The 15,110-nt window shown below is 42.8% G+C and overlaps 1 protein-coding gene across 5 annotated transcripts in view; it reads left to right on the forward strand.

The window, feature by feature from the left end:
• The window catches only part of SLC7A3 (solute carrier family 7 member 3), an 83,664-nt gene that overhangs the window by 61,586 nt on the left and 6,968 nt on the right, over positions 1-15,110 (forward strand). For all 5 annotated transcript variants that reach the window (XM_044305595.1, XM_044305599.1, XM_044305600.1 and 2 more), the window contains 6 exons: positions 139-522; positions 2,898-3,056; positions 7,145-7,319; positions 7,512-7,624; positions 9,018-9,240; positions 10,027-10,166. In XM_044305595.1, coding sequence (XP_044161530.1) covers positions 153-522; positions 2,898-3,056; positions 7,145-7,319; positions 7,512-7,624; positions 9,018-9,240; positions 10,027-10,166 — 1,180 coding nt within the window. In that variant the 5' untranslated portion in view covers positions 139-152. The remainder of the gene's footprint in view (positions 1-138; positions 523-2,897; positions 3,057-7,144; positions 7,320-7,511; positions 7,625-9,017; positions 9,241-10,026; positions 10,167-15,110) is intronic.

Raw genomic sequence — 15,110 nt, forward strand, 5'->3', positions numbered from 1 at the left:
GGTAATGGCCAGATGCTCAGGTGGTGATCCTGATGCTTCTTGCGATGACTACATGTGCACGGACGATTGAAGGTGTTCTTTGATGTTAATGTCTTACCAGTTGGAAACTTTTCCAACCAATTATTTTGTCTTTTAAAGGGTACCACGTAAAGATGAATTGTGGTGTACTGGCAACGTTTGGCAAGAAACTTATCCGCAGGAGAGACATAGACGTCAGCAATAAAGAGTCATGCTTTGCCCGCTGCCTGACCACCTTGGATCTTATTGCACTGGGAGTTGGCAGCACCCTAGGTGCTGGTGTTTATGTTCTTGCTGGTGAAGTTGCAAAAGAGAAAGCGGGGCCTTCAATTGTCCTCTGCTTCCTTGCTGCTGCTCTTTCTTCTGTGCTGGCTGGTCTATGCTATGCAGAGTTTGGAGCAAGGGTACCAAAGACTGGTTCTGCCTATCTTTACAGCTATGTCACAGTTGGAGAGATCTGGGCATTCACCACTGGATGGAACTTAATACTTTCGTATGTTTTGGGTAAGTCTCTTTAAAAAAAATATATATAGTACGGTGTGTGTGTGTATATAAATAATATATATATATATATATATATATATATATATATATATATATATATGATAAATAAAAAATTTTTTATTTTTTTTTATAACTTATATTCAATTCTTCCTTTCTTCAAGACTAGTTTCCTAGCTAGATTCAGACTTCTTCTGTTCTATTGATTTTATTTTATTTTCTGCAGCTGATAATGAATGCCTTTTGTCCCCATTTAAATGCTTCTTATGACCAGGCATCTGCCCATGTGAAAAGACTGTTCCTGAAGAATTTCAGTTGCCTGTATAATATTATATAATATCCTGAAAGCCCAGTAGGTGAAGGAACACTGAATATAGAAATTGGCTACATATGATAAAACCTATAGGTTCAGCTCACGAACTCTCAACGAAACCCTCAGAAGCAGCAGAGAAGTTAAATGAATAAAACGCCAGCCAGCAGCATTTTGTCCCCCCCCCCCCCCCGTCCCCCCCCTAATGTTCCCTTGCAGTTTATTAATTAAAGATTAAAGGGAACCTGTCATCAACTTTATGCTGCCTCACCGATTACAGCGTAAGGTAGTGACAGAAATGCTGATTTCAGCGGTGTGTCACTCATGAGTAGTGTTGAGCGAACTTGTGTTTTAAGTTCGGCATCTAAAGTTCGAGTTTTTGAAGGATCTCGTTATGGATTCCGCTACCACGGACCATAACTTGGTCCGTGGTAGCAAAATCCATAACGCGATTCTTCGATAACCCGAACTTTAGACGCCGAACTTAAAACACAAGTTCGCTCAACACTACTCATGAGCTAAAAGTGGTTGCCGAGAACCAGCTTTATAATCATTGCATCCCAGGCCTGGAAAAGAGTCAGATCTACCTGAGAAGAGTCCTGGTTATCCATAATCTCCAGCTCTCTCAGCCATCTGCTGATGATTGGCAGTTCTCTCCTAGACAGAAAGGGAGAAAACTAGGTAGAAGCCTGTCAGTCATCAGGTGGGCCGGAGAGCAGGAATCCATGAATAACCAGGACTCTTCTTATGTGGCCAGGACTCTTTTCCAGGTCCAGTCTGCAATGATTATAAAGCTGGTTCTCGGCAACCACTTGCTTTTAGCTGATGTGTGACACACCGATGAAATCTGCACACGACCGTTGTTTTGGTCCGCATCCGAGCCGCCGTTTTTGCAGCTCGGATGTGGACCCATTCACTTCAATGGGGCCGCAAAAGATGCGGACAGCACTCAGTGTGCTGTCCGCATCCGTTGCACCGTTCTGTTCCGTGGCCCCGCAAAAAATTATAGCATGTCCTATTCTTGTCCGTTTTGTGGACAAGAATAGACATTTCTACAATGGGTCGCCCGTTCCGAAAATTGCGGAAGGCACACGGGCTACCGTATTTTTGCGGATCTGCGGTTTGCGGACCGCAAAAAACAGCACGGTCGTGTGCATGTAGCCTAATGCTGTAATGGGTGAGGTCAGCATAAAGTTGATGACAGGTTCCCTTTAAACGCTTTACTTGAAAGTTGAAACGGTTTCAAAGTAAATGGAGGAAGATGCAATACAAACGTATTACAGAAGCGATGGGAAGATTAAATGTTCAAGCTAAAGTTCTGTAAAGTTTTTACAACACCTCCCCATTTTCCTTGTTTCAAAATAATTTATTACAACAATAAGGATTTTTACATACAGAATTATACATAATTAGTCTCTCAGTCTGTCATGATGAACCACAGAAAACCCTAAACACAATGCCAGAATTGCCCTTTTTTTAAGTCAGTTCTCAAGAAGCTAATTAAAAAGAATAACATTAAGCCAAGGTTACACTTCAGTTATTTGGTCGGTTATTTCAGATATTGTGAGCCCAAACTGGTAGTGAAGCCTACAGAGTTTAGTATAGTGGTCAAATACACAGAACAGATACAAATCTTTCAAACTCCTGGTTTTGGCTCCCAATAACTGACAGAAACCACTGACCAAATAACTGAAGTGTGAACTTGGCCTTACCTTGTCATTTATAAAACACAGTGAATGCCATAAAAAACAATGGCAAAACCCTTTGCTATTAAAAGTACAACTCCTTCCACAAAAAACAATCCCTCATACGGCTATGTTGATAGCAAAATAATAAAGTTGATTTTTAAAATGCATTGCTGACAAAAAAAAAATTAACACTGGGGTTTTCTAGTTGAATAATTTTATTTAAAAAAGGTTGCTGAGTTTAAAAAGAAAAGAATTGTGACACAACCGCCATGACAGGGGGATTTGTAGTCCTTATTTTAATGTCTCTGTCCACCTATTGCATCTTTTGAATAAATACATGTTAGTCCTAACATTCCACCTTTCTCCTCTTCCTGTGCCAGGTACTGCCAGTGTAGCGAGAGCTTGGAGCTCTAATTTTGATGATATCATTGGAAACCACATTAAAAATTACTTCACAGAGAGAATAAATATCAAAGTGGAGAATGTCCTGGCAGAATACCCGGATTTCTTTGCCCTATTACTTGTCATTCTGCTAACTGGTAGGTGCTTACCGTATATTGGCATGCAATATAATATGCAAAATAGGTGGTCGGTGCAACAATAGTCTGTTGCTCTCCTTATACCCAAACTCCACTCCTTTCTGTTGTGAGCCCCTCCCTTGGCTGCTTTGCCACAGCCTGGCACTGATGATCACAGCAGCCCGGGAGGAGCTGGCCACAGTAACGAGTGGAGCTTGTGCGCGGTGAGAGCAGTAGTGGCTCCCTTGTTGCACCAAATACCTAACTTGCATATTAGGATAAAGTTTCATAAGTTGGGAGCGGAGCCTCGGATTAACAAAAGAAAAAGTGCTTTAGTCAGGTGGACCAGAGTTCTGTGTCTGTGCAAACAGTTGGATAGGGAGGTCGCTGGTGAGAGACGGGACTGTATCACATCATGGTAACTTCTTGTCTTACAGTGGATGTCCAGCACTTGGTGGATATTTTTAATTCTTCTTTTATTTGAATTATGGATTACACATGCTCCAGGGCATACAGCTGCTCCATATGTCAACACCTTTTCATTGTTAAACAGTCTTCACTATCATGAATAGGAACGGACCTGGTTTAAAACTAAGACTTCTTCCTGTGACAGATGTAGACTAATTGATTGGGCTTCAGTTCAAGAAAGCTACCAATCCTAGAGATAGAGTCCCCATATAAAATAAGATAAATAAAACCAAATATATATAGACTAAAAGTATATGCAATGCTATTGTAAGAGGACTGGTATAGTTCTAGAACGTGCAAATTTTATATTTACTGGATAAAATGGACTATTATAATTATGCACAACCAAAGCACATATTGGGGGTAAACTCACAATTAAAATAACTTTGTCTTGCATGCCACAGGCTTGTACTTCAACTATATTATGTTTGTTAAAGGTCACCCCTGGTGCTTCTCAGAATATATAAAATGTCCGTGCAGGAACGCAGGTTTTCATCATATTACCCCACACCTGATAGAGTATAGTTTAGTTGGCTCTCAGGGGATCCTGGAGTTACATCCATTATCTGTATGGTTAAACACTGGCTAAAAACATGCCTAAATTAAGCAAATTATAGCTGATTGTCTTTCCCGCAATTCAGTATCCTGTCTTTTAGATCTTGATTCTTAGATTTCATCCTGCTCTCTCTGTGCTATGGTGTCGATTTCCTAATGTTTCTGCCCATTTGAATAGCTGGAGTCAGTGCCTTCGAGGCCTACTGGCCTTGCATGGCGTGGGCAGTATAAGGGTCCGGCTACACAATGACGTTTCATGTCATGAATTTCAGTGGTGTTACTATGGGACATGCTGCGACACGAGAGTCGCAAAAAATCCATCCACTTCAGGGTTTTCTGTGACTATTACAGTTGCAACATGTTGCATTGCGACACCTTTGAAATACATTATATCAAATGTCGCACAACTTTCTTGTCATGCGACACTTCACAATGTAGCCACCCCCTTTTGTGTAGTGCAACTTGATGTCACACAACACTTGACACCTTGTAGCCAGACCATTATTTTACTTCACTAAGTATTTTCCTAAATTAGTGATCTGTGATCTTCATATCATGAGCAGAGATTTCTCCCTATTCACAGTTATGGGGAGAAAGCTGTCAATCAGTCACTATTCGGTGGGGGACCCACAGCTCATGAATTTTCTGGACTCCTGCCTCACAGCACTGGCTGTATGTTCTTACAGATACTGTAATCGTAAATGTCCTGTTGAAATCAGCGTGGCTGTCACTATTGCTTGTTGCTCTGAGTGGGCAACATCCAATAACGACATGTTCCCTTTGAAAGGATTGTCCTATCTGGACACTTAGAGCATTTCGATAGGATATGCTTTAAATGTCCGATAGGTGTACCACCTCAAGAATACCCTGCCGTGAATGGAGAGAACACCAGGCGTTGTCCTCTCTCTCTTTATTCCACTAGAAATTCTGAAAATAGCTGAGCCAACACTAGCTAGGATTTATTCGGAAGTCCTATGGTGATGAGTGCAGATGATCTGCGTATCCTATCAATAAATAACATAACCATCCAGATAAGAATAACCCTCTATTTTATATATTTTGCGCACTTATATAGCGCTACTATATTCCGCAGTTCTTTACAGACAACACCACTATGTCCCCAATGCGGCTCACAATCTAAGTTCTCTATCAGTATGTTATTGGAGTGTGGGAGGAAACCCACGCAATCATGGGGAGAACATACCAATTCCATGCAGATGTTGTCAGATTCAAAACTAGAACCCCAGCACTGCAAAGCACCAGTGCTAACTATTGAGCCACCATACTGTTAGACAGATCCATCACAATGTCGCCATTTTATAACACATAGAATTGCTTAAAGGGGTATTCCCAGAACGTCAACTTGTGTGATAAGGTTAGGTTTACCTCTGCGGGACAGGTTCCAGTAGGAATCTTTCACAGATTCTGGCAAAAAAGCAGGACATTATACCACTGCAGTATGTGGCGGTATTTATACTCAATGTGATCACTTGGGCTCTATTAGTGCAACATCCCACTGCTGATGTGTAAGTTAGTGCTTGGACCCCCGCCTAGGTACTAGGCACTGAGGCCCCTACCAATCACAAGAACAGATGTTCAGCTTTTCCCATTAGAATGGAGCAGCAATCGAGCATGCACACGGACTCTGCATTCATATGTATGATACTGCTGCACTGTGCTATCCTCATCAGTTTCACAGTGAAAGGAGTGCAGTGCGCACTGTGGGGTGCCAGTGGTTGGATGCGTACAGATCTTATGTAATAAGATGTCATCGTGAGAATACCCCTTTTAGTGAAGCACACGGGATACTTCATTTTTGGACAGAGTTTCAATTAATTCCCTTTTTTTGTTTCCTTTCTTCATTTATTGGTGGTACTGGCATTTTCCATGATACATGGTTAATTGGCACTAAAATTGTTTGTGCTTCTTCAGCAAAAACTAATGAGAAATAATGACCCCGTTAAGCTGATGAAGGCCATCTTCTGTGTGCTAGATTTCAGGACCGCACTGGGTGGTGGCCTCCCTATGATGGCACTTGAATAATAAATTGAAGACTGACTGCTTTTTTTTGCAGGTTATTTAATTTCACACCCAAAGACCTAATCCAGACGAACGTTCCTGCAGAGAAAACTGGGTATTCATTTGTGTCCATACAGGGAGGTTTTAGCTAGATACCTTTTTTAGTTATGCATATATTCTTCAAATGTATGAATGTTTCATTCATCGCTGCACATTCTCTATTGCTGACTTACTGGGATTACATTTGTTGGAGTGATGATAGTCAGCAGGTCACATATGGCCTGGTGGATCTGTCTTCACCTGTGCAGTGACACGTCTTAAATCACCATTATAGAACACTAACATCAGGATCTCCATTACATTCCCCATATTAGAATCCTACCTTCCATATTGCTGTCACCATCACAGATTTTGTCAGAAAAATACTTTTATTCAGTATGTTAATTAGCTTCTGAAAGTGCCCAAGGGCGACGTTCATGTGACCGGTGCCCAGACCCCTCGTCCCTTTTCATACAAAAACCCTCCCCTTTCACCCCTCTGGCCCGCCCTAGGTTCTCTTAGTGAGAAATCCAGCGCCGTTCAACAGATTATCTGCGCCTGCGCACTTCATTCCCCATTATGGGCAGAGGCAAAAGAGCGTTTAATGTGCATGTGCCGGCCCATACATCCCGATCTAGTCTGCCTTGTGCCTCTGCCCATAATGGGAAATGAAGTGCCCAGGCGCGGAGAATCTGTTGAATGGCGCTGGTGCTGGATTTCTCACTAAGAGAACCTAGGCCAGGTCAAAGGGGTGAAGGGGGGAGGGGAGTTTGTATGAAAAGCGACGAGGGGCATGGACAACGGCCGCATGAACGCCGCCCCTGGGCACTTTCAGCACCTAATTAGCATATTGAATAAGTGTTTTTCTGCGAAAATCGGCGATGGACAGTAATATGGAAGGTAGCGTTCTAATATGGGGAATGTAATGGAGATCCTGATGTTAGTGTTCTATAATGGTGATTTTAGGTGAAAGACTCCATAGTTTTACTCTCCCTTGAAACATTTTCTGACAATTTTTCTTACTACAGTGTTACTGGCTGTTGGTGTAAGCGAGTCTGCATTGGTTAATAAGATCTTCACGGCTGTCAATCTTCTGGTGTTGGCCTTTGTCATCCTGTCTGGCTTCCTGAAAGGTGATGCCAAAAACTGGAGTCTTACCCAGGAAGATTATTATAATCTCACATCATCTAATGTCTCTGACAGGTAAGCATCTTTGCTTGGGCTGCACAATCAGTTGTCCATGAAATATGGATTATTCCATTCCAAATGACTTGTGCTTTCTCAAAGATCTTGTAGAGTAAGAAAATTCATGCTAGGCTAGTTGCTGAGCAGCTCTTTTAAATGGCAATTGAGTAGGGCTGAGAAACCTCTAACCATTGCTTACTATACTTACAGCTTAAAAGAATTTGGTTCCGGAGGTTTTCTTCCTTTTGGTTTCAGTAAAGCTGCATCTGGGGCTGCAGCATGCTTTTATGCATTTGTGGGATTTGACTGCATTGCCACTACAGGTAAGTAACCGTATACGTGAATTCTAATCATAGTAGACAGTGGTAAATGGGTTACTATGTATTTTATTGTTTGTGTCATGGTGATCCCATTTACCCTTGCCTATAGTGGGCAGTGATCGGGCGAGTGATTCCATACAGCATCCATCTAGTGATGTATGGGAATGAACACTTGTTGTTCAGATCGTTTGGGCCTCCCCATATGATTCCATTGTTTGTTGGTGCCACATCCCCCCCCCCCCCCCCCCTTCCCCTCTGCACGGGATGATTTGCCAACAAATTAGGATTTCTGGTGCCGCATGACTGATATGATCAGCTCAAAAACATTTGGTCCCTTGTGGAGTGAGTGATCAGTGGAACTTTTACCCTGTCCACTTACTGTTAATGTTCATGCACAATAATTATTTCCATCCTTTGTCCATGCAAAAGGGCACCAACTTATCTGTTGTTAACAGGTATATATTTGTAGGAGAAAGGCTTTTGCTAAACTTGATTTGGCAATGAGAATCGGTGTTTGGAAATTTTCTTTCGCTGTTGAAAACTTTTCTTCATATAACTGCAAATCATTTAAACATTGATTAATCCAAACCTGAAGAAATGTATCTGATCTTATTGTCAAATTGCTAAGTTTTAATTGTATGTGTCCTTAGTCTTAGGGGTGCTAGTTGGCGCTGACTGACTCACGCGCATAACAAAAAGGTGTATATTAAAATATATAACACTATATAACGACTATATAAACTGACTAGGGTCTCTGCTGCACCTGGTCTCTGCTGCACTGTACTGTATTTTTCGCCCTATAAGATGCACCTAGGTTTGAGAGTAGAACAATGAGAAATAAATATTTTTCATTACACCTCATATCAGACCCCCAATGTTAATCAGACCTCAGATCAGACCCCCAATGCCTCAGATCAACCTCCCAACCTTTAGCCATCTATCAGCCCCTCATGTCAGCCATAAGCCCCCACATGTCAGCCCCGAGCCCTTGTATCCGCCATATGTTAGCCCCCCATGTCAGCCCCTTGTGTCAGCCATAAGCCCTTGTGTCAGCCATCAGCCCCTTATGTCAGTCATCAGCCATATGTTAGCCCCCAGGTCAGCCATCAGCCCTTATGTCAGCGCAAATAAAATAAATAAAAAAACACTTACCTCTCCTGCTCCTGGTCACCATCGGGATCCTCTTCTTCCTGCTGTTGGCTGTGTATCACGACGCACAGTGTGAGGTCACAGAGTGACCTCACGCTGTGCACAGTCCTGCACAGCCGATAGCCAAGCCGAGGACCAGGAAGTGGTGAGTACAGATCCTTCACCGCTTCCTGGTCCTCCTGTACTAATGAAGCGCTTCTATAATGGAAGTCTGATTTCTATTAAGTCTAAATTGTTATTATTCCAGGTGAAGAAGCCAAGAATCCCCAGCGCTCTATCCCGATTGGTATCATTGTTTCACTCCTAGTTTGCTTTGTGGCCTACTTTGGAGTATCTGCTGCACTTACCCTTATGATACCATACTTTTTACTGAATAAAGAAAGCCCCCTTCCTGGAGCATTCAGATATGTGGGTTGGGAGCCTGCTCGTTATGTTGTCTCTGTTGGGTCTCTTTGTGCCCTCTCAACAAGGTAAATTGTTTTTATGTGCGGGTGCTAAATTAAAGTCTCTCTCTCTCTCTGTCTCTGTCTCTGTCTCTGTCTCTGTCTCTGTCTCTGTCTCTGTCTCTGTCTCTGTCTCTCTCTCTCTCTCTCTCTCTCTCTCTCTCTCTCTCTCTCTCTCTCTCTCTCTCCTCTCTCTCTCTCTCTCTCCTTCTCTCTCTCTCTCTCTCCTTCTCTCCTTCTCTCCTTTTGCCTTCCTGTTACGACCACAGCTGCAGATCCCATCCATGATTTATTGACAGATATACTGCAAATGAGAGGAGATTTCTAAAGAATTTCCTTTACACTTTTCCTTCTATGGCTTGAAAAGCTGCCACAAAAACTGAAAACTTGATTGGAAGCAATGCAATATACGTGTAGTCTTTGTAAAACACTGATAAGAATGTGCACTGTGCAGCTTTGCCTAGTTTCACATCCGCTGCACAGCATTCCGGCAGGCTGTTTAGGCAGAGAACTATAATTGGGTCTGGCGGAGATCCAGCCGCAACCCGGTAAATATGCAGAGAATCGACTGACAGCGCACCGCAGTTTTTGTCCAACATAATTTCCCGTATTCTATGCTGGAACAGCCTGCCAGAAGTAGTCTTGCCAATGGGCGGCAGTAATGTTGGAGACAGCTAGATTTTGAAGGACTTTACCATCCTAAACCCATTCAAGGTCTGCTTGACAAAACAGAGCAATGTAATTTTTAGGGGTGGGGGTCTTTTAGGGAGATAAAGCTGACAGATTATATTTAGCATTTACTGCCATTCACAGTTTGTTGGGTTCCATGTTTCCGATGCCACGTGTGATCTATGCAATGGCTGAAGATGGACTTCTCTTTAAGTTCCTAGCAAGGGTCAATAAGAGGACGAAGACGCCATTGATTGCAACCATTGTTTCTGGTATTGTGTCAGGTGAGAATAACATTTAGTCTCCATAAGCATTTATTGGTTATTTGGCAGAAAAACCTGGTGCATGTTGGCATTGTATAGCATGTGTTGTATTTTCCCTTTAAGGTCGCGTTCAGATGTAGCTGGTTTGTAGCAGGTTTACTGCACAGAAAAGGAGCCACACTTTACAGTACAATACATGTAAATGTGGCTGGAAAAATAATTACATTTAAGGCTGGAGTTATACATGCTGTTTTTAGAGTTTCCTGTGAGGATGAGTTCTGACAACGTCCGATTGAAAGGAGAGAAAAATAGATTTCCAGAGACTGAAGAGATTCTCAATGTGCCGATCAACGATAAAGTTGATCGGCAGTCGTTTAAAAAGTCTTGTAAAGAAACTTTACATGTGCTGGTGGACATAGTTATTACTAGAGTTATTACTAGGGTTGTTGCGATACCAAAATTTTAATTCGATTTTGATACCATAAAAAAGATACTCAATACTATTCGATACCACGCAAAAAAAATAAAACTCCAAAAAAGCAGCATGCATTCCGCATTTTATGGAACGTCTGGCCCATAGTTCGATCCTATTTTTGGGGGGGGACAAGGTGCCAAAAAATAGCGAATTGCGCGGTTTTCATTTTTTTCTGTTACGGCATTCACCACATACAGGGAGTGCAGAATTATTAGGCAAGTTGTATTTTTGAGGATTAATTTTATTATTGAACAACAACCATGTTCTCAATGAACCCAAAAAACTCATTAATATCAAAGCTGAATATTTTTGGAAGTAGTTTTTAGTTTGTTTTTAGTTTTAGCTATTTTAGGGGGATACCTGTGTGTGCAGGTGACTATTACTGTACATAATTATTAGGCAACTTAACAAAAAACAAATATATACCCATTTCAATTATTTATTTTTACCAGTGAAACCAATATAACATCTCAACATTCACAAATATACATTTCTGACATTCAAAAACAAAAACAAATCAGTGACCAATATAGCCACCTTTCTTTGCAAGGACACTCAAAAGCCTGCCATCCATGGATTCTGTCAGTGTTTTGATCTGTTCACCATCAACATTGCGTGCAGCAGCAACCACAGCCTCCCAGACACTGTTCAGAGAGGTGTACTGTTTTCCCTCCTTGTAAATCTCACATTTGATGATGGACCACAGGTTCTCAATGGGGTTCAGATCAGGTGAACAAGGAGGCCATGTCATTAGATTTTCTTCTTTTATACCCTTTCTTGCCAGCCACGTTGTGGAGTACTTGGACGCGTGTGATGGAGCATTGTCCTGCATGAAAATCATGTTTTTCTTACCTTGCAGACTTCTTCCTGTACCACTGCTTGAAGAAGGTGTCTTCCAGAAACTGGCAGTAGGACTGGGAGTTGAGCTTGACTCCATCCTCAACCCAAAAAGGCCCCACAAGCTCATCTTTGATGATACCAGCCCAAACCAGTACTCCACCTCCACCTTGCTGGCGTCTGAGTCGGACTGGAGCTCTCTGCCCTTTACCAATCCAGCCATCTGGCCCATCAAGACTCGCTCTCATTTCATCAGTCCATAAAACCTTAGAAAAATCAGTCTTGAGATATTTCTTGGCCCAGTCTTGACGTTTCAGCTTGTGTGTCTTGTTCAGTGGTGGTCGTCTTTCAGCCTTTCTTACCTTGGCCATGTCTCTGAGTATTGCACACCTTGTGCTTTTGGGCACTCCAGTGATGTTGCAGCTCTTAAAATATAGCCAAACTGGTGGCAAGTGGCATCTTGGCAGCTGCACGCTTGACTTTTCTCAGTTCTTGGGCAGTTATTTTGCGCCTTGGTTTTTCCACACGCTTCTTGCGACCCTGTTGACTATTTTGAATGAAACGCTTGATTGTTCGATGATCGCGCTTCAGAAGCTTTGCAATTTTAAGAGTGCTGCATCCCTCTGCAAGATATCTCACTATTTTAGACTTTTCTGAGCCTGTCAAGTCCTTCTTTTGACCCATTTTGCCAAAGGAAAGGAAGTTGCCTAATAATTATGCACACCTGATATAGGGTGTTGTCATTAGACCACACCCCTTCTCATTACAGAGATGCACATCACCTAATATGCTTAATTGGTAGTAGGCTTTCGAGCCTATACAGCTTGGAGTAAGACAACATGCATAAAGAGGATGATGTGGTCAAAATACTCATTTGCCTAATAATTCTGCACGTAGTGTATGAGATTTTTTTATATTATAATAGTTTGCACTTTTATGGGAGTGGCAATATGTAATATGTTTATTTATTGTTTATATTTTTTATGTAAAATAGGCAAAGAAAGTGATTTAAACGTAATATTTTGGTGTTTTTTTTTTATTTTTTTATTTATTTATTTAATAACTATTAGCCCCCTAAGGAGCACGTAGCTAGAACCTGGGATCTTTTCATCCCTTGTCCTATTCACCCTGATAGAGCTCTACTATGGTGAATAGAACTTCAAACACTCGCTGCTGCCCTGTGCATAGTACACACAGCAGCAGGGAGATTACCATGGCAACCAGGGCTTCAGTAGCATCCTGGCTGCCATGGTAACTGATCGGAGCCCCAGGATTACACTGCTGGGGCTTTGATCAGAAGCTGCCACTGCACCACCAATGAAGAGGGGTTAACTGCCACGGATCGCAGCGCCCTGTCATAGAGATTGGGTGCCGGCTATGTGATTTTTTTTGGCACCGGCACCTGCTGCCTATATTTGTATTAATGGGTGGGTTGTTGTCATTGGTGGCGCAGTGGCCACAGCCCCGCCCCTCTCTTCTTATTGGCTGCACAGTGGGGAGGGAGAGACTCCTTCTCCCCTGTGCTGCTGAGGGAACATGGCATGCTCTGAGAGCAGCACGTGCCATGTTATCTGATACTAGGCTGTATAGTAGCGCAGCCTAGTATTGGTAAATGTCAAATCCCGGTGTCGAACCGATACCGGGACAAAAGTATTGATTGGGTATTGATAATTTGATACCCGCTACAACCCTAGTTATTACTACAAGCATTCACTTCCATATACTTTACATTTATGTGGGATAAACAAAAATGACCCAGGATATCCCCAGGGCGGGTAAGGAACAATGCCCACCCTTGGTAGCCACAGGGGATACACCTAAAGTATAACTCGGTAAAAGCACGCCGAAACGCGCGTTGGGGTAGCGCCACCCTGGGTCTCTTTGCACACGGTTCTTTCAGGTGAGCTCTGGTCCCCCCTGCCCCCCGCTGGTTGTGTGGTCATTTGTGTCTATTTACACTTTGCCCTTTATGCTACTTACTTCTGCAATTGTTTCCAGTGGGGATGCAGGAGCTGACCTTGCTCTACCTGATATTGCATTTTACCATCTATATATTCATTCCATGGGTTGGGCACTGTACCCAGGATTCTTCTTTCCCATGTTAGACATGACTGTACTTTGATTTCTTTATGTTTCTTCCCGTGTGTACTTTTCCTCCCAGGGTGGCGCTCTGCTTTTTCTCCGCCCTCATCACCTTGCTTTACGGCATCTTATGTATTTATCTATTTTACATTTATGTGGCAGCCCATGTCCCTGTGTAAACCAGCAACCATTTTGTTTGCTCATTTGTCAGCTGATTGGCCAAGTGTTTATATTGACCAATGATCAGATGAACAAACTTTCTTACGACAGTCTTTCCTCATTATCAGCATGTGCAAATGGCTCTTAAATGGGTTTTCTCAGATTTGTATACTGATAGTCTGTCCTCACGATAAGTTGTCAATAGCCGCCAATTTTGGGGGACTATCTCCAGTGCCGGAACTACACAGCTCCATATGTTATATTCATTTGAATGAAAAGATTGCTGCAGCAACCAGCGTCATCCACTACACAATGGACGGAGCTGCGTCCTTTTGGAACTACTCCCAAACAGCTGATGGCATGGTGTCAAATCTTTGCTGGTTTAATTTTGATGGCCTGTCCTATGAATATGGTCTTAATATACAAATCCTAGAGAACTCCTTTAAGACCTGTTGGCCAGATGGATTTTAATGCGCCAGGGGGATAAAAACAGAACTGGATCGCACACCCACAATGCTATGCTTTGCTCTAACTCGCTTCTCAGCGCTATAATAAAGTGTACAGCCCCCCATACTGCATGCTGTACAAGAGGCATTAGTGTACATTTTGATCAAAAGGCATAAGCCCACTCACCACGCCAAGGTCGCCTCTTTGAGTGGGACCTACTCTGACAAAAAGGCGCAGCGCAGTGCGGTGACAAAGTGTCACTGCCCTAGTAGGTGGCAGGACCCAGGAGTCAAACAGCAACCCTGCTGTCTGACAATGCCACCCATGGCACTGGGTCCCACCAACCCACCAGTACAGCACCACAAAAACAAAGGCCACCACGCTGTACTGCACCATGTGAACAGTTGTCTAACACAACATGTCCACCACTATCAGGAACTACAGGTCAATGACCACTTTATGCAGACTTCTGTGATTAAAACCACCTGTGCCGAATGGGAGGATTGCTGATACCAGTAGTAAAGAGAAAAAAAAAGGATGGATTTTAATGCCCAGTCACTTTGCCATCATGTTTTTCATGGGTGGTATTAAATTGTCAAGCTTATGAAAACATAAAATAGATTAGTGTTAGGCTACTTTCACACTAGCGTTCGGGCGGATCCGTTCTGAACGGATCCGCCCATAATAATGCAGACGGAGGCTCCGTTCAGAACGGATCCGTCTGCATTATATTAGCAAAAAAAAGCTAAGTGTGAAAATAGCCTCGGACGGATCCGTCCAGACTTTCAATGTAAAGTCAATGGGGGACGGATCCGCTTGAAGATTGAGCCACATTGTGGCATCTTCAAACGGATCCGTCCCCATTGACTTACATTGTAAGTCTGGACGGATCCGCACGCCTCCGCACGGCCAGGCGGACACCCGAACGCTGCAAGCAGCGTTCAGCTGTCCGCCTGTCCGTGCGG

The sequence above is a fragment of the Bufo gargarizans genome, chromosome 9, assembly GCF_014858855.1.
Source record: "Bufo gargarizans isolate SCDJY-AF-19 chromosome 9, ASM1485885v1, whole genome shotgun sequence".
NCBI classification, from domain to species: Eukaryota; Metazoa; Chordata; class Amphibia; order Anura; family Bufonidae; genus Bufo; species Bufo gargarizans.